This window comes from Durio zibethinus, chromosome 28, assembly GCF_047325235.1.
Source record: "Durio zibethinus cultivar Kanyao isolate XHJ-2024 chromosome 28, ASM4732523v1, whole genome shotgun sequence".
NCBI classification, from domain to species: Eukaryota; Viridiplantae; Streptophyta; class Magnoliopsida; order Malvales; family Malvaceae; genus Durio; species Durio zibethinus.
The window spans coordinates 6,154,441-6,173,003 of record NC_143189.1 but is presented as its reverse complement, the minus strand read 5'-3'; the positions used below and the strand labels follow the sequence as shown (position 1 = coordinate 6,173,003).

The window sequence follows — 18,563 nt, the reverse complement described above, 5'->3', positions numbered from 1 at the left end:
TGTAAGCTCAATGTCGGAGAACACCGTAATTTTGATATCATTTGTTGGGTTACAAGCCTTCAATTCAATTATACCAACGGAAGTAAAATCAAACAATAAATCAAACACACAAGAGATAATAATTTAACGTGATTCGGTCTAATTGACTTACATCTACGAATGAGAAACAAGATCCATTAGTTGTAGAGAACTACAAACTTATATCAAATCATCAATCTCACTCAATAATCAATATTCATAAGATATTTTCAATCTCCTTTAGTCCTATGGAGTATTCTTAACCCAAACTCTTGTGCATCCTTTCAACATAACCAAACACATACCCATATGCTCCCATACATCATACCTATATGAACTTCATGTCTCCTCTAGTCCACTCACTAATAAATATACACATTCATAAGACGTAAAGTCTCAATACTCTTCCATATATCATATCTATGTGAACCTCATGTCTCATTTAATCCACTCACAAATAAATATACACACCCATAAGACGTAAAATCTCAATATTCTCCCATACATCATACTTATATGAACCCCATGTCTCTTTTAATCTACTCATAAATAAATATACACACCCATAAGACGTAGAGTCTCAATACTTCTATAAAATATCTATTCCACAAAATCTTATAACTTTCTTACATATTTTTCTTATAGCTAACTCTGTAAAACTTAACATATTTATAACCATACAAACTTACCCATTAAGAATCTCTTTCCCATTAAAATTCTTCTCCTATAAATCAAATTTACTTATTAAAAATCTCTTTCCTTTTAAAATTCTTTTTTTGTAAGTCAAATTTACCTATTAAAATTTTTTTCTCTTAAAATTCTTTTTTTATAAGTCTTCTTATCGATCAAATAATATCTCACAAATCTTAAACAAATCTCAAATAAATCTTAAATAAATCTCAAATAAATCTCTTATGAAATTTGAACCATTATTCTTAACATCCATTATATTATATTTTGATCTTGAAATTAAAAAAAAAATCCACCTTAAACTTTTTTTTTTTGGCAACAGTAAGAGTAAATTGTTGGTACGATTAATTATAATTAAAAGATTGATTTGACGTGGAATTGACTTTGAGCAATTTTTTCCCTTCACCTTTCAAATTTTGCTAGGTTCATTTTTACACAATTTTTTTTTATTAATATTATTATATTATGTTTTACAGACAAGGAAGAGATCTAATTAAAATGATCATAATAAAAGTAAAACAATGATTGGATTTCAAATTGAATTAATTTAACTCTATCATTTTCTTTCAAAAAACATTATTCACATAATTTAAAAATTAATTGAATTAATTTATATAATTTTTTAAAATATAATATTTAATAAATTTAAATTTTTAATTTTAATATCTATAAATTTTTATTCCCAAACTATGAACGTTTTTGTATAAAAAAATTTATCCGCAGGAAACTCGTATATTAAAACTAATTAGATCCAAAACCTAAATTTATATATATATATATACCTTTACTTTTGTTTTTTAAATTTGATAAGGGGGACAGAGCACAAGGGGAAGGGGAGATTGAAGTGAAAACCTATTTTGATGTCTCCTTAAAATTTACTTTATCATTAAATCAAAAAACTAAAGACAAACATGATTATTAGCTTAAAGTGTCTTTCACACTCAAACAGTTTCCTTTGGGAGGAGGAAAGAGGATCAAATCAAATCCAACGCCCCCCACATGCAAAAGTTCACTGATGCAAATGACTTTTTTTTTTTTTTTTATGTTTTCATTTAAATATAATAGTTTATCTATTTATTTTATATAAAATATTAATAATTTATATATTTATATTATTTTTATTCGACAAAATTTTAATCTCAATCACGCTTATAAAAATAGTAGTAAATCATGCTTTTGAAGATAACATACTTTTTTTTGCCGATCCCTCTCCATTGAAAGAATAGAAAGGATAGAAACCCTTTGTTTTTTTCTTGCAGACAAATGAAAAGAAACAGTCCACAAAGCTTGACTTTTTTAATTGCTAGCTTAGGTTTGCTTCATCCCATTTCTTCTCTCTCATAATCCAAAGAAAAAATATCCAATTTTTTTCTACATGTCGTATCTAGAAGCGCCAAATCAAGTGCTTTCATATCTCCTGTACAAATTTATCCTCAATCTCTTCTTTTTTTTTAAGATAAGGTCCTTTTTTTCTTTTATGATTGGGACCTATCTATCTTTTGGTTAGTAGCCTCCCTTAGCAGAGAAAATGTCTTTTGTCTTTTTTACAGATTTTTTTAATTTTTTAATATTATGTCATATCAACCCTGAAGTATTTTTTATGCCATGGATATCATATGCGATTATTAATTTGTCCTGTTAATAAGTCGTTAAAAATTAACTATAGAATAATAAATAATATTTATTTAAATTTTAATTATTAAAATATAAATTTTTATAGTTGAGTTATTAAAATAAAAAAATCGTTCAATTTACCAATTAAAACACATTGGATATGGTCCAGAATTGCAATGGTTAAGAAATTGGCTGGTGGGTTGGGATTTTGTGGTCCATTATTTCTTTCTTTCTTTATATATATATTGTTAAGAAGAGCTAAAGGGGTATGTTATTAGGTTTATGCCTGGTAGAAAAGCTTGTTAAGAGCCAAACTTATCCTAATTAAGGTTTAAGGACAAATCATATGGATGAATGATGATATGTTTGATAAGTATTGTTAAATTTTAACAACCTTTTATTCTACAAATTATTTTTTAATATGAGATAAAATCTAACAGTGGTAAGAGCTCTTTTGATTCATTTCTTTTAGTCAAAGTATTTATAAAACAAACACTTTCTTTAAAGATTATCAAGTCTTAAAGATGGAATGAGCCAACTGAATCAAAATCTAAATATTAAAGTCAAATACCTAAAATGAACATTCAATTGAAAATTTTATTAAATACATTTAATACTGTATATATTTTTATTTATTTATTTTTATTTAATACATATCAAATATAAAAATTATTATATAATAATTTATGTTGATATATTCAAAATTTTTTTATTTTTATTAAATTTATATATAATATTTAATTTTTATCATAATTTTAAATTATATTATTTTTATATTTTTTATATCATTTTTATATTATCTTATCTTTCGTATTTAAAATTTTCATATATTTTATTCGACGTATCAATCTCCACCTAAAAACCAAATGTCGGCTACCACTTGATTCCACGTGGCATTGTTTAAGTGGTCCAGTAGTCTCCCATTTGGGCTTCTATTTTACTAGGAGTCCTGATTGATTTGAAACACTTTCAATATAACGACAAACCAAAATTCTAAAACAAAATGGGGGCAGTTTGGTCATTAAGAAGAAGATGATTTTCAGACATGAAATGTTGGAATAATGAAATCCTAAAAATTTGTCCTAAAATATTTAGTCAGATTTGGCGAATCTGTGTGCCGCCTAGAGATGACAACTCATTTCGTATTTTGTGGGTTTTGTCTTTACTCGATCTCTTAAAATAATTTTTTTTTAAATTTATCTTAAGATTTTTTTAAAAATCAGATTCGATCAAATTAAATAATAATAAAAAAAATTTAAAATTAAATTTAAATTTAAATAAATTTGATTCGATTTAATTTAATATATATATATTTTTTAATTAATTATTTAATTTTATATTTATATTTATATTAAAAAATAATATTTTATTAATTTTAAGTTAAATTAAATTAAATATAATTTATATAATATTATATCAAATTAAATTCAACTATAAATAAATTAAAAATATATATCAAATCAAATCAATTTAAAGATTATAAAAATAAAATAAAATAAATAAAAACTTGATTAAAGTCATTACTATCTCTAGTATCACCGTATTTTACATCCTATCTTGACCATCCATAAGTACTGAAACACAAATGTTGGCCTCAAGCATTATGTCGGAAAACTCTTACATTGATTTTTACATACAAAAACTTAGAAAAAAATTCACAAATCCTTTCTTTTCCTAAATATCTCAACCAAAATAATATTAAAATTTTGAATTATTGAAAAATAAGTAGAAACTGTAGAAAATCATTGCGAATGATATATTTTCTAGTAAGCAATCTTCTGAAATAAAGATTTAAATTTAAAATCTTTTTTCTTCAATAAATATAGATATTATTGTGTAATTTAGATTAAAATTGGGTAATCACACCGATAAATTTGAAATTTAATTAGTTGCTTCTAAACTATTCTTTTTCTTATTTGTGGACATAATTATAGAATCTAATGGGTTTATCTTTAGACTTTAGTTAATACAATACCTTTTATTAAATAATGTATTGATTTTATTTTTTATCTAAAAAAAAAGTTTGGATTTGAATTCATAGATTCACTTGTTTGATTTATGTTATCATTTTTTGAAATAACATTTAACAATTTTAAAATTCAAAATCCAACGTGACAACTGTAATTTTTTTTAATCTTTAGATTACTACATGTTTTTTATAAAAAAATTGGACTAATTATTTAAACATAAAATGTAAGCAATTATTATTGAACAAAATACTTAATATATTAAAAAAATAATTTGTGTCGTTTACAAGTTTTTATTCCGAACCCAAAAGAGGATTATGGGGAACAATGTGCATTTTATTGTTGCAAATAGCAAGCTGGTCTGCCTTATACATGCAAATTCGGTTGTGTCTAAACCGACAGGCCATGTTTCTTTCATCCATATCTTCATATTTTTTATCCAAATGCATTGGACTGGTCATCTAATATATAATTTATCAAGATCCTCTTCACTTAACTGTTAATAGTTTTGTCATAAATTTAAATTTGATTTATACAGTCTAAAGATACCATGTCTTTAACCAGAAAATGTCAATCCTAAACACATATTTTAAATTACACCTAGATAAAATTTGTCATATACATGCGAAATGTCCTTGTCAAAAAACCAACATTCAAAAAATTGTCATATGAACAAACAAGTGGTTTTTTTCAATGAATTTTTACAAAGTTTAATTTAATTCTCAACATTTGTAAAAATTTACTTGATAATTCACATCTAAATCATATGAAAGCCAACAGCTGATATTATTAGGCATTTTAAAGAATAACGACTATGTTTCTTTATTTATTTATTATTTTTAAATTATATGATTTATGTTAAAGGTATTTTTTAGTTCAAAAAATAAAATAATCTTTTCTCCCATTAAAATTGATCAATTAACAATTACGAGTGTTTTTTACTTTTAAGCTGAATTGACATGTTAATTCGACTTAATATATACAATATCATATGAGTTCAATCATGTCGTCAATTTAGCTTACAAATTTTTTATTTTTTATTTATAAATAAAATTATTTAAATAATATCTAATCATCTTGATTTTTATTTAATTTTTATAATTAATTTTTAATTTAAATATCAAAATACAAATACAAAAAATATTCAAAACTTTTATCCTTAATCGCTCTTTCTTATAATTTCATTGTTGTACCTCTTAACTCAAAACTCAACGCAAACAGTTTACTTTATTGTAAAATTCAAAAATGAAAATAGCGAAATTTTAAGATTTATATTTTCATAGTTACATTTTTCAAGTAAATTTTGATTTAATTTTCGAAAACCAAATCCAAAAATCCGAGACAACGGGAACACGCGCAAAACACGATGAACCAAAAAAACAAAAAGAGACAGGACGTTATGTTCGTCAGAAGGGCGAATCCGTCATTTCATTTCTGCAATAACGATCCACCGTGGTCCTCTAATCATCCAACTCTGATCTAAATCTTTAAATTTCCCAAAATACCCTTCACCAACCTTCTTCCTCCATTTAATAGGCCTACCTCCTTCATTACCATGCAATCTCCCCTCTCTCTCTAAAAAAAAAAAATTCTTTTTTCTCTCTCTAAATCTATTTAGTTCTTTATTAACCTGTATTTATTTTCTAATTATATTGACTAAAAATATAAACAAAATTAGTTTTTGTTTTTTTGGGCTTGGCTCGGGCGAGTTATGACTCGGCGATGCTCGCATTGCAGCAACAACGGCCACAACTCGCGCACGTGTCCCAAACGCGGTGGTGGCGGAAACGGCGGAGTGAAGCTATTTGGCGTTCGTCTGACGGACGGGTCAATAATCAAGAAGAGTGCGAGTATGGGAAATCTGTCGTCGGCGCACTACCATAGCTCGTCATCAGCCGCTGCTTCCCCTAATCAGGGCTCTCCTTTATCGGATCACGTCCGTGACCCCAGCCACGTGCCCGACGGCTACCTCTCTGATGACCCTGCCGCGCATGGCTCAACTAACCATCGCGGAGAGAGAAATAAAGGTGATTAACTCAAAACGCTGTGATTTAAGTTTGTTGTTGTTTATTTATCCTTTTTCGGGGATTTCAAGGCATTTTATTTGGATTTTGGATAAGGTTTTTTTCCCCGGTTGTTTTTTTATTTATTTATATCATATATTAAATTATTGTTTTTTAGTAAAAGTTTTTTCTAAGAAAATTTGAGTGCCAAGTTTTCCCTTTTTCCTTGTTTTGGGGTTTTAGAAAATTATTTGGGCATCATTAGTATGAGGAAATGGTCTTCTTTTGTTTGATTGTTAGATTTTTTTTTAAATGGTATTAAAAAAGTAGAACTGTACTGTTTTTAGTAATTTATATTTATTTTTTTATACAAATGAGATCCCAATCTAAAATAAAGAAAGAAGTTGCGTACGCTTAGATTCAGGTCTGAATGTCATTTTTAATGTGGGTGAACTAGCTGAGCTATATGAATTCATTTATGTTAGTTGTTTAAATAACCAATTATTGATTAGGAAATGAACAATTATTCCAGAAATTGTATTAAGTTAATAAAGTTGGAGAAAGGCTATTTATTCATGTTTTAGTCAATTTCTTTAATTTACTAAAAGTGGGTATTTTTCCTTTCCCCTGTTTTTGATTAGCCTCGCCTAGTTTAACATCTTTCTCTACATATATATCTTTAAAAAAAAAAAAACTTTTTATGTTCTTTTTTTTTTTGGGGGCAATAAACCTTTTATGGTCTTGTTATGGGTTGTTTGGCCTTTTGGGGACCACATGAATAAGCGATATTAGATAATTGGATGCTTTGTAACTGTAATAATTGAACCTCTCTTTTACTTCACCATGTCTGAACTGTGAATGGAGCTTTCAAGGAAAAATTATCTTCAAAAACTATTGTTTAAAGGAATGCAAGCTTTCCTTTTCAGGGTCAAAAGTCTAAACGATGGGTTGTGCTTTATGGTTCAGAGACTAGTTTGTGTTATTATGATCTCCGCAGATATCTAACTGGCTAGAGTAACCTTGGAAAAGGAACAATTTAAGCTGTCTTAAGTGGTTTATTAGCATGTCTGTGCATGTGTGAGCACCTGCACTTAAACGCTGGCTCTTGGTACATGATGTGAAGCTATAGTGACTTTTTTGCCTTCAAGTTTGATATTGAATCAAAGAGCTATTATTAAATAACTCATGATAGAAGAGTGTTTTGAAAATGAGAAGTGCCGTGTCTCTGATAGGTGTACTTACGGCCTTAGATTTAGACCAAAACCATCCTTAATGAATATTTAGTTCTGAAACTAATATTTCAATAATTTATACTTGCTGATTCTAGTTTCCTCTATAGCTAGGTTCCAACAGAATTGTCATCCCTGGGAAGAAGAAAGTAGTTTGTGGGTAAGAACATGGATTCCTTTTCAAATTAGTTGTCTTTCACTCTTTCTTTAATGTAATTATCCACTGAAAGTTTGTTCCATACTATTAAGTATTTTAAGCCATACATTAACTTTAATAATTATTATACGTTTTCTTGTTAATTTTGGAAATGACACTACTTGCTGCTGCATGGTTGAATAAGTTGATTCTTGTATTATGAGTTATTTGAGTGATCAATAGATATGCTTCTTGACAAGTAAATTGAGAGTATAGTAGTGGTTTGGAGGATTGAGGCTTCAACAGTGTCTTACCTCATTGTTTCGGGAGATGGGCTTATGCCTTAGTTAAGAGCAGCAAATTCTGCTCAAGTTTCTGCTGCAAACTTTGATTTAGTCAATGCCATATGATTTTGTGTAGATGTTTCACTTGGGCCAGTGTCTGCAATTGCATGATACAATATGATCTGTGGATATTGCTACGTAGTAAGCAACAATTGATATGTTCTGCATTTTAAGGTGATTCTATCCCCTATTTTTCTTCCTTGTGTCATGGCTGATGAGGACATCAAAGTCTACCAGATATGCCTCCAGTAGTACAGGCATCTGGGTAACTAGTTTGCATTTTGGTTATCTTTTTGAAGTACTTATTTTAGTTATATGCATTATTTGCTTTCAAAGCAAGGAATGAACTTCCAAGCAGGCTAAAATATTGCTTTGTTTCTGTTTGAACATCAATGATTAGTTGCCCTTTGGTAGGTTATAACTTTGACTCACCCATAATAGTGGAGAGACAATGACTGGTTATAGGTTTTACTGGTGGGATGGATATATTTGTTGACTTAAGTAATTAGCAATGATATTTGGAGATATATGCTTAAAATTTGGTAGCCTTACAGGTGTCCCATGGACTGAGGAGGAACATCGACTCTTTCTAATTGGCCTCCAGAAATTAGGGAAAGGGGATTGGCGGGGGATAGCCCGCAACTTTGTTATGTCAAGGACACCTACACAGGTGGCAAGTCATGCCCAGAAGTATTTTATCCGTCACAGTAATGTTACCCGAAGAAAGAGACGTTCAAGCCTTTTCGACATGGTTCCAGATGATATGGTTTGTCTTGCTTCTTTATTTTGTTTTAGTATTTTTGCTAAAAGCAGCAACACATCATGCACGTTAGATTTGTCATACAACCCAGCCTATCTGCAGACAACCACTTGATCACTGTAAAGAAGATAAATTTGTAATAATGCTAAGGAGAATATCTCTGTTCAGTGTCCATTACTGAAGCTATTAAGTATTAGCATATCTTGATCCCAAATGTGCATGTGAAAATAAAATGATCTCACTCTATAGTAGATGAGCTTAACGGCATATACAATCTAAATTAGAGGCATCGATTTGGCTGTGGATGGGTTCAGGTTGTGCTATGTAGGCTTCATGATTTTGAGCCAATTTTAGTTTGGGTTTTGTGTAGTTTCAGATTAACCTTTGATGCATTTGCTTTGCTAACAAATAGCAACAATTTTGGTTGTAGGTCAGATTGGGTTCAGGTTATTCCATATTCATGTCGTTGGGTTCATGCTGTTGAATTCAGATTAAATTTGCATTGGGTGCATGGTGTGCCATTTGTGCTTGGGCTAGCTTCTATATTTTTGCTAAACTAAATGTATAGTTTTTTTTCTCATCGATTCTAGTTTGATCAACTTTTTTGTTCTTTTGCAGGATACAGATGCACCACCAGTGCCTGAAGACCAAGTTTTGCTGCCGTCTTCACATGTTGAAGAAGCAGATAATTCAAATACAATACCTTCTTTAAATCTCTCTCTCAACTCTGAATTTGAGCATGGAGAAGATGCAGCACGAGAAACATTTAAAGAAACTGAAGAAACAATGATGGGATCAAGTGGATTCAAACCAATGGTCCATGGTTTCTTCCCACCTTATGTACCTGTTCCTTACCCATTTTGGCCACCAAATCCAGCCCCTCCTGGGGAAGGGAAGGGCATAGAGGCATCTCAACATCAGGTACTGAAGCCAGTTCCATTGCTTCCCAAGGAACCTGTCAATGTAGATGAACTAGTTGGTATGTCTCAGCTTAGTATAGGAGAGACTGAAAATGGCCATAGAGAGCCTTCGCCACTGTCCTTAAAACTGCTAGGAGAACCATCGCGACAATCAGCATTTCATGCAAACGCGCCAGTTGGTGGCAGAGATTTGAGCAAGGGCAAGACTGGTGCCATTCAAGCAGTCTGAACTGCAGGGAAGGAGTGGTACTTACATCTTATTTTGGTTAAAATTTTTTGCATTACCATATTTTCTCCAAGTTATTTAGTTTTATTTTTTGATACTATGAAATTTCTGGTCGTTATAACATAGGTGGAAATGTTTATTCATTCCATCTGTAAACAGCTAGTAGTCCTAATAATCAAATGGTTTTAGCTGTGAATGCCTTGGCTCTCATATCAAGTCCTTGTATATTGGCTTTGACTTTTATACACTGTTCTTCTGGGCTATTCTGTCCTTCAACTCCATAATCCAACGAGCGTTGATGGGATAATTCCGGCAATCCAAACACCATTGACGTGGAGCATTTATCAATGGAAATTACGACTTTCAAAAACTGCTAAAGTCAGTAAAACTATTAAAACACGACCGACTATCATCATAGTGAAAATGTAAATGAAAAGTGTGGGTATCAATAGTAATGCCCAACATTCCCTTTATGAACAATCGGCCCTTTGTATCATGTAAAACTGACGAAATACAAACTCAAGAAACACACAATTTGACAATAGTTTAAGCCGTCTGGCCTTTGTAACGGTATCCTGAAGTATGGCCCGAATATTTCATGCGCAGATGTATACGTTGTTGCTATCCCCTATTTATCTATGACAAGCACACACATGCTTCACTGTACAGTTCAAATCCATGCATTGTTTAAGGTTTCCTGGTGCCTCCTCTCTCTTTTCTTATCACTTTGCTAAATATGTGGTCTTTGTCTTTTTTGCAGATAGTCCGAGCAGATGAGCTAGAAAGGATCACTAGTAGCGAAGGTGGAATTTTTAACTAGGGCTGTTTAAGGGTGGAGGGAGTTCTTTCCATGTCAAGAGCAATAGGTTTTTCTCGCTTCTACACCACCCAATTCTGTCTTGATTTCCACTGCATGAGCAAGTGAATTGCTATACAACTTTAATTCATGTTAGTAATTTGTTTTTCAGCCAAAACAAAGGTTGTTCATTTTGTGTTTTGAATTCTTTCAAATATTATAGCTACCCAGGCTTTGTTTTCATTCAAAGAACAAAACCTGGAGGCACATAGTTGAACCGATCTGCAAGTATGCCGAGCAGTGTAGCAAATCCTACGTTGCTATTACTCTTCATTTTTCCTGTACAATCTGTGTCAAGTTTGTATCCAACACCTCAAGTGGGCATGTACGTGAGGCATGATACTCCAAATATAAGGAAAATCTTACGGAAATTTGAACATACCTGTCTCATTCACACCAAGTCCAGGCACCATGGAGCAATTCATTAGATTTTAAAACATTGTATATGTTTATCTTACCATAGACACTACTTTCTTGGGTTTCATTTCAGATTTAGAATACACTATGTTGGTGATTTTTAGGACTTCTATCTATTGGTTGACTCTTATCCTGTAAAAATGAAGCCCATTCTAGAGTCATTTCATATATTTCGCAACACATGTTTCTTGCTTTACTTCATAGAGTTGTCAACTTTCTTCTACCAAAATGGTTTTCCAGAAGAATTGCAAAATTAAATCAGATGGTGTTATATGTATCTACCAAGTTGTAATGTATGTTACAGACGAATTAACTCTTAAAGGATACTGCATTGTCTCCCCCTCCCACTTAAATTCTGGTTGGCCTAGAATTTCACAACTCAAATTTTGAAGCTATATGTTAAGTACTAATGTTTTTACCTTTTTAGCTTCATGACCCCGACCGAAGAAGATGAATGCTTGATTTTGGCAGGTGATGGCCTCTGGAATGTTTTACCCAAAGAAGAGGTTGTAAAGTTTGCTCGCAAAAAACTAAGACAGCAATGGAGGCTTTTTGGGATTAATGATAGTCCATTCCCACCATCTTGGTATGTTTCTCAGCAGGTTCTTAAGCAAGCTCTTGATGCATGTAGTTATGATAACATCTCCATCATTGTTGTTGACCTGAAAAGGTACTCTCTCTCTCTCTCTCTCTCTCTCGACACGCTGATCTTCATTTCTGAATGTTCTACTGCTAGCTTCAGCCATTGATTCTAGCCTTTATTTCTTATTATTGATTATTTTAAGTGCTACGTGCATCATTTAATGACATTGGTTCAAGTCAAATAACACTTAATGGATTGTGAATTGCCATATGGAATTATACATTTATAGTTTGTTATGAATCAGATCCCTTAGCAATCCTACTTACTAGACTGTTAAAATTAACATTCAGAATGTAGTAAGGCTTTCCTCTGCCTGAGTGTTAAAGATCTAGGTCACTGTACTCTGTTTTTATTGTGTATGATACATGATATCAAAAGAGACTTGTTAGAAGAAAGTAATTCTGTATTTACTAGTTTGAGAACATACTATGTAGATGTGCCTTATTTATATACAGAGGATTCTCACTAATTAAAAGAGAATCACATACGATATTGTAAATCTTAGATATTATTCTAATTATAGTATCATAATCCCTAATATCACGTTTGACTACATAATTACAAAATATCACATTAACAAGATTGATCTTAAAAGCACTTTTTTGAGTTGCTTAAGCTGTGCTACTGCATAATTCTACTGCATAATTCCCTTCTTTTGGAATAAGAATTCATCTTCAAGTTTTTATTGCTACTATTGCGGTTGAGGACTCTGATCAGAGTCAGCTAGGGTGATGCATATATAGGCTTCTTACGTCATAATTGATGCTGGAGCGAGAGAGGTGTAACGTCCCCAATCCAACATTGAAAGAATGTATGGATAAGTAATGATACATATGTAAAAATTTAAACTCAAATTTATGAGGTATTTTTTGTAGGATAAAATTGTAAGACTTTCAGGTTCAATACTTTTCAAGTTATCATTTACATAATGATAATATATATAAATTATATATAAATACATAAAGAGATTTTCACTATAATTATTTAATTATTAGACTCTATTTAGAATTCTAAACTAAATATAAATAAATTAAATCTATATTAAATCTATCTATCTATGTTAAAATTAAATCTATCTATTAAATTAAATCTATATCTATATCTATATAAAAATAAAAAATTATATATAATTTAAATGTAAAATATAGTAAAAATATACTAAAAATATACTAAAAATAAAAAATAAAAAATATGGTAATATTATATTTAGTATACTAATATTATACTAATATATATAATACTAAATAGAATAGACTAATAGAATAAAGATAACATATAATAGAATAAAAATAAAATAAAAATAAAATACATAGTTCAAGTTGTTATTCCTCTGTGGTCTAATTCGCTTAAGACTACCAAGCGGACAACACGAGAAAATAAAAACAGACACCTGGGGAGCCTGCGAGGAGAAGGGCCTTTTTCCTAATGATATTTAATAACGAAATTGAATTCACTTGGTTGACTCTACAGCTCGGTGTTATCCTCTATTCCCTTTTCACTTAGATAGTTGCAGAAGCCTAGAGCATCTCAAGAAAGGACTACTGCAGAGTCTTCTTGAGATTTACATGCTTTCTGTAGATGATGAGAATCTTGCTTTAATATCACCATGGAATATTTAAACCAAGTAAATCCTTAAGAAGGTTGCTAAATTTGTTACTTGTCTTGAAAGTGATGTGAAGAAATCAGAAAGTAGAGACCATTGATGCTGAAGATGATGAAGATACAGTGTTGTAAATAACGTGGTTTCTAACCTGGAAAACCTTGAGGTTTATATACCTTTCAAGTATTTTGCCTTTACCATTGGTAGATGGATGGTAATGATCGGGTTTGTATTGCTTTTTGAACATTCTACTAGTGGAAAACTGAACCTGAAATTCTCAGCGTGACAGCCAAAATTAATCTCTTGCCTGCACATCTGATGCAAGGTTCTCAAAGGGCATTTGATACCCTTCCCCTGCAACCTAGTGATTCTTATATTCGTGTTATGTGAAATACTGATAATTCGTATATTTATACCGTGTTTACACGAAAATTGTATCATAATTCATGTCGAAACAAAATCACGAAATACATTTTTTTTGTTTTATTAAACTCATATATGGTTTTTTTTTTAAATTTTAAATCATATCATTTTCATATATTTTTTCATATCGTTTTCATATCGTATTTTAGATTGTTAGATTGCTACCACCCTGGTAAAGGCAAGGTTTGATCTCAAACCCTTGGACCTTGATACAACCATTGAGTAACTTACTCCCAAAGGCAAGCTGACACCTTCATATATCATTTCAGTAGTTACATAAGGGAAAACCTGAAAGTAAAAACTTTTACATTTGTTGGCAGCACCATGGCTCTTTCTTTTGAATTTGAACCGTGCTTTACCTTTTTTTTTTTTTTGGTTGATGTGCTATCATCATATCAGTAATTCGGTGTGGCTTTATTCATCATTCGGTTCTTCCTTTCTTGTCGGGTTTGCTACGAGGATCATGTCTCATTCTGTTTATTAAAATTTTGGCGGACGAAGCCCAAAAAGGCTAGTCTATAGTTGGGGGTTGTGACTTTCTACCAAGCAATTCAAATAGAGAGATTCTAAAGAAGATGAGCACAATTGATGCTGCAAGGAGAATATCTATGAAAAGGTAATTAGTGAAAAAGCAACCTTAAAGTTAAACTTCTGTATGATTGCATCAATGCCCACAAGTTAGGATTATTCCTTAAGCACATTCCTGAAGATGGAAAAAAATGGTAGATATTTTTCGAGAAGCAGACAGCTATAATTCCTTTGACGTGGCAATCCTTTTCAGGCATCGGCATATCAACACTTGTTCCTTTCTTGTCATTGAACCTAGCTGCTCTAATTTTTCAGCCAGAGTCATTTCTTGTAAGCTTCGTTGGATTTTTTTTAAAATTTTTTTATGAATGGGAAAATCTAAGAGGAGACGAGATTCAAACCCTTGGACCTTAGCCCTCTCATTGAGGGGTAACAATTACCGCAGGACTAAACCTGGATTGTTTACATCAACTTCATTGTTAATGAAAAACAGTTTTGATAAGTGGTTAGTGCGGTTAGTTCGTTAAACCACCTTTAACTGGTAGCATTAACAAGTCTAGATTCAAATTTTCGTATTTTCAAATCTCAGTACTTGTAATATTTTACACTATTCGGAGGCTATGGCCTCTTTTATTAACAAAAAAAAAAAAAAAAAGAAACAGTTTTGATCCTCAGGCACTTAGCTGCTAAAATCTTTTGATAGTTGTATTGATATATATCCGATGTCAATATCGCCGGCTTCACCAAGCTGGAACTTAACTTATTATTCAACAAAATGAAAAACAAAACGGAAGGCAAACAATTTTGCCTTATTTTTTTGTTTATTTACCTTCATGCAGAACAGCGGAAGATTTGGTGGGCTTCCAGTTGATTTATATCAAGAAAAATTCCCCTTCCAACAAGTACATATATTGCTCCAGCAAAATAACTTATTCTTGAACCTGAGGTTTAATCCTACTGGTTTATAGGTTCAAATTTCAATACATGCAATCTCTTTCCTTATCTCCAAAGTACCACTAAAATAACATACTCTCTTAAATTAGAATTTACTTAGAAAAAACGTTCCCTTTGGAAGTAACGTGTGCATTAGTCTAAGTCTAGTCCACAACTCCGGTGAAACATTATCAGTTGTCAATGTGGAAAAAGAAACATTCTTTCTTGTATCAGTATGGAACTCCCTGGATCTGAATTTGCTGTTGTTAGATGGTTTCAGACAAGGCACATCTAGAAGCTACTTTTTCCCCATACCTTCCTTCATGGGAAGCCATAAGGTATTTGGAACAATATAATTACCAGAAGAATTCTGTTCTTTTGGGATTCTGATATAACTAGAATGATCTTTTTGGCCCTTGGATACCGTATAATGCTGGACTACTGTCAAAATTTTAATCTTTTTCCTTTTGGTTGGTAAAAGAATAAAAGAATATCGTCTAGGAAAAGGAATAAGCAAAGGAAAACATTATTGTCTTTCCTTTCTTAAAGATCTTGGTAAGGGTCAGCTCAAGGCTTCAAGCAAGTTATCAGTCATATTCATGATGAAAATTTGTTGACAGATAGAGCATTTATTATTTGTATAAATTAACTTGGAAAATTATGGTTGTCATTAGATTAGATTTTAGATTAGAAATTCTAACTTCAACCCATAGCTCTCACCTCTTGTATCAGAAAAAGAAAACTTTTTTTTTGTATACAAAAGAGACCACAGTTTGAGAATAAGAGAAGGATTGCAAGTACTAAAATTTGAAACTCAGATGTGAACCAACTGAATGAACCTACATATCCCGGGAACAGAACTAAACGAAAGCAACTTGGAAAATGGAGAAAATCGTCTCCCTTATTGTAACTCCAACTATACAACCATCAAAATACTTTATGCACTGAGTTAACTACCATTTTAATGAATTCTAGAATTCTTTGATAGTGTATAAATCTTATTCTTCAATCCTTTGGCTAGAAAAAGTAACAACCAGACTAAACTGTAACTGCTGGTTTTGCTGATGCAATTTTTTTTTCTTTTAGTTTGAGGGGAAAGAACTTTGATACACAAAGCAAACTTAATAGTAGCTGCTTGGGATTTGATCAGTGTCCAGGATGGGATTCTTATCAACATAGGAGACAGTGATAGAAAAAAGAGAATCAAAATTGATGCCCAGAAAAATAAAACACACACAAAATCATATTCTGATCCTACTCCACCAACACCTCCTCACAGCTTTTAACTGATCTTTTAACAAAGGAGTAGCAGATGTGACCACACATTTTGCAAAAGAACAAAAAAAACAACATGAAAAGCGAGTGGAGGGAGAGGGAGAAGTACTGTAAAATACTTTATCTCTTCTCACTTGAGGGGGTGATAGAGGAATAAAGGCAGAATCTCTTCCCAAACACTTCTTCTCTTCTTCTTTTAACATGCTGCTGAATTTTGCAGGCACGGAGAAAGACATGACAAGGACCACTGCATGGAGAGAGAGAGTATATAAAGTTCTTATTTCAATCATTACTGGGATTTTCTGTCTTTATGGATTATTTATTTTCCTCTTTTAGAAACTAAAAATGATTCTCTTTCTTGTTGATGTGCCTTCATATTGCTATTCTCCACCTATCAAATCTCACTCACCGTTGTTAACAAAATTTGTTTTCCATTTAAATTAATACAATATATATATATATATATATCTTTAGATATTGAAAAAAAAAAGCTATAATTATAGCTGCGTAGCTTAAGAAATATGCAGTTTGTGGCCTTTCTAATTGAGCCTTTCTAGTTGAGGGGTATAGCTTCTCTTTTATGGCTTCAGTCACTACTAAGCACTTTTTAAACTGATTCTATAAAGAATCCTTATTCCCCTACCTGTACATTGCCCAATTAAATTGAGATACATAGCATATATTAAATGCTCCATAGTAAAACTTCATTCGATATTTCAAAATCATACTTAAAACTATAGAGAAAATATTTGACGAATAGTTTATAAATAAGTTCGATTTATTTTTTTATTTAATAAACAATTACAAATAATGTTTAGATTCATTAATTAAATAAACAGTGATTACAAACACAATAAAATTTGTTCATGTTTAGTTTGTCTAAGTGTAAATAACAAATTGTTTTACGAACAATTTGTGAATAAATTTGATTTTCATTCATTTATATTTATTTATTAAACTTACCAAATAATCATGAACAATAATTATAATTCATTAATTAAACAAACATGACATAATTCATTTATATTCGATTCTTTTCCAACCTAATTAAAACATTGGTTTACACTTTAAAACTTTTTTCCCATATAGAAAAACATTTACAATTCACCAAAAGTTTAAATTGGCTTCAACTTTCTTGAATACCAACTCATTGTTTTACAACTATTGAGAAAACTTGCTTATCTCTACTCAATTCCTTAGAGAATGTAAATTATTAAGTCAAGATTTAATATCTTTCACTCTTTATTTTGTTTATGAAATTTTAAATTAAAAATTATATTCGAGCATTTGATTCATTACTTGGTATATGTTTTAATATGTTTCTTTGAAGAATTGAGTTTAAATTTTTATTTCTCAATTAACATCAAGGGTTTATATTTGATACATTAGTAGTATATAAATTTTATATATTTTCAGTAAACCATAGATTGTCACATCATTAGTAAATAGATTTTAAAATATTAAAAATCCTAAAATGTAAATACTAAAAGTTTATTTTAATTTATTTTTAAGTACTTTTCAAAGTTTAAATTTACTTATTAGTAACGTGATAATAAGTGATTCACTTACAATATATAGAGTTTATATTCAGTCTATGACATTGGGTTTTGGACACCCACGTTTTATCGAGCTGAATGAAGAGTGTTTTCTTATCATAACAAATATGACTATAAAAAAAGGAATTCTTTTATTTTATAACCTCAATACATTGTGTACAATTATACTATTTCAAGATCAAGACAATTGGTTGAGTCCCGTGAAACTATTTAATAAAATTACATTGATTTCTTCTTTTTATAAAACAAATCAATTTCGATTCTTGAATAATTCACGTCACTTATGCTTTTATTTTAACAAAAGTTTCCCCTTTTATGTGAAAAAGGCCAATATCAATAATTATGATTTTATATAGGGGCAATTCTTCATTCATTCACAACAAAATATTAAACCCTTACCAAATAAAAATAAAAACCTCAATTTA

The 18,563-nt window shown here is 30.6% G+C and overlaps 1 protein-coding gene across 5 annotated transcripts; it reads left to right on the top strand.

The window, feature by feature from the left end:
* Window positions 1-5,843: 5,843 nt before the first annotated feature.
* On the top strand, window positions 5,844-12,142 carry LOC111281135 (transcription factor MYBS3-like). Of its 5 annotated transcripts, none has more exons than XR_016335010.1 (5): window positions 5,844-6,316; window positions 8,556-8,767; window positions 9,380-9,927; window positions 10,668-10,773; window positions 11,652-12,142. XR_016335010.1 is itself a non-coding variant. In XM_022868769.2 (4 exons), exons 1-3 carry the CDS (start codon window positions 6,001-6,003, stop codon window positions 9,908-9,910), a joined length of 1,059 nt encoding a protein of 352 aa, XP_022724504.2. In that variant the 5' UTR covers window positions 5,844-6,000; the 3' UTR covers window positions 9,911-9,927; window positions 10,668-11,341. The 5 variants fall into 5 exon arrangements, 2 of the variants coding, with proteins under 2 accessions (XP_022724504.2, XP_089613128.1); XR_016335009.1 differs by lacking the exon at window positions 11,652-12,142 and adding an exon at window positions 10,935-11,341; XR_002689092.2 differs by lacking the exon at window positions 11,652-12,142 and adding an exon at window positions 10,935-11,341 and having other exon boundaries at window positions 10,668-10,855.
* The last annotated feature ends 6,421 nt before the right edge of the window (window positions 12,143-18,563 follow it).

What these genes read in the sequence shown, in the direction of transcription:
- LOC111281135 (XM_022868769.2), top strand. Translation starts at nt 6,001, where the DNA reads ATGACTCGGCGATGCTCGCATTGCAGCAACAACGGCCACAACTCGCGC. An exon ending in TCGCGGAGAGAGAAATAAAG is followed by an intron (nt 6,317 to 8,555) that starts GTGATTAACTCA and finishes GTAGCCTTACAG; the next exon opens with GTGTCCCATGGACTGAGGAG. An exon ending in ACATGGTTCCAGATGATATG is followed by an intron (nt 8,768 to 9,379) that starts GTTTGTCTTGCT and finishes GTTCTTTTGCAG; the next exon opens with GATACAGATGCACCACCAGT.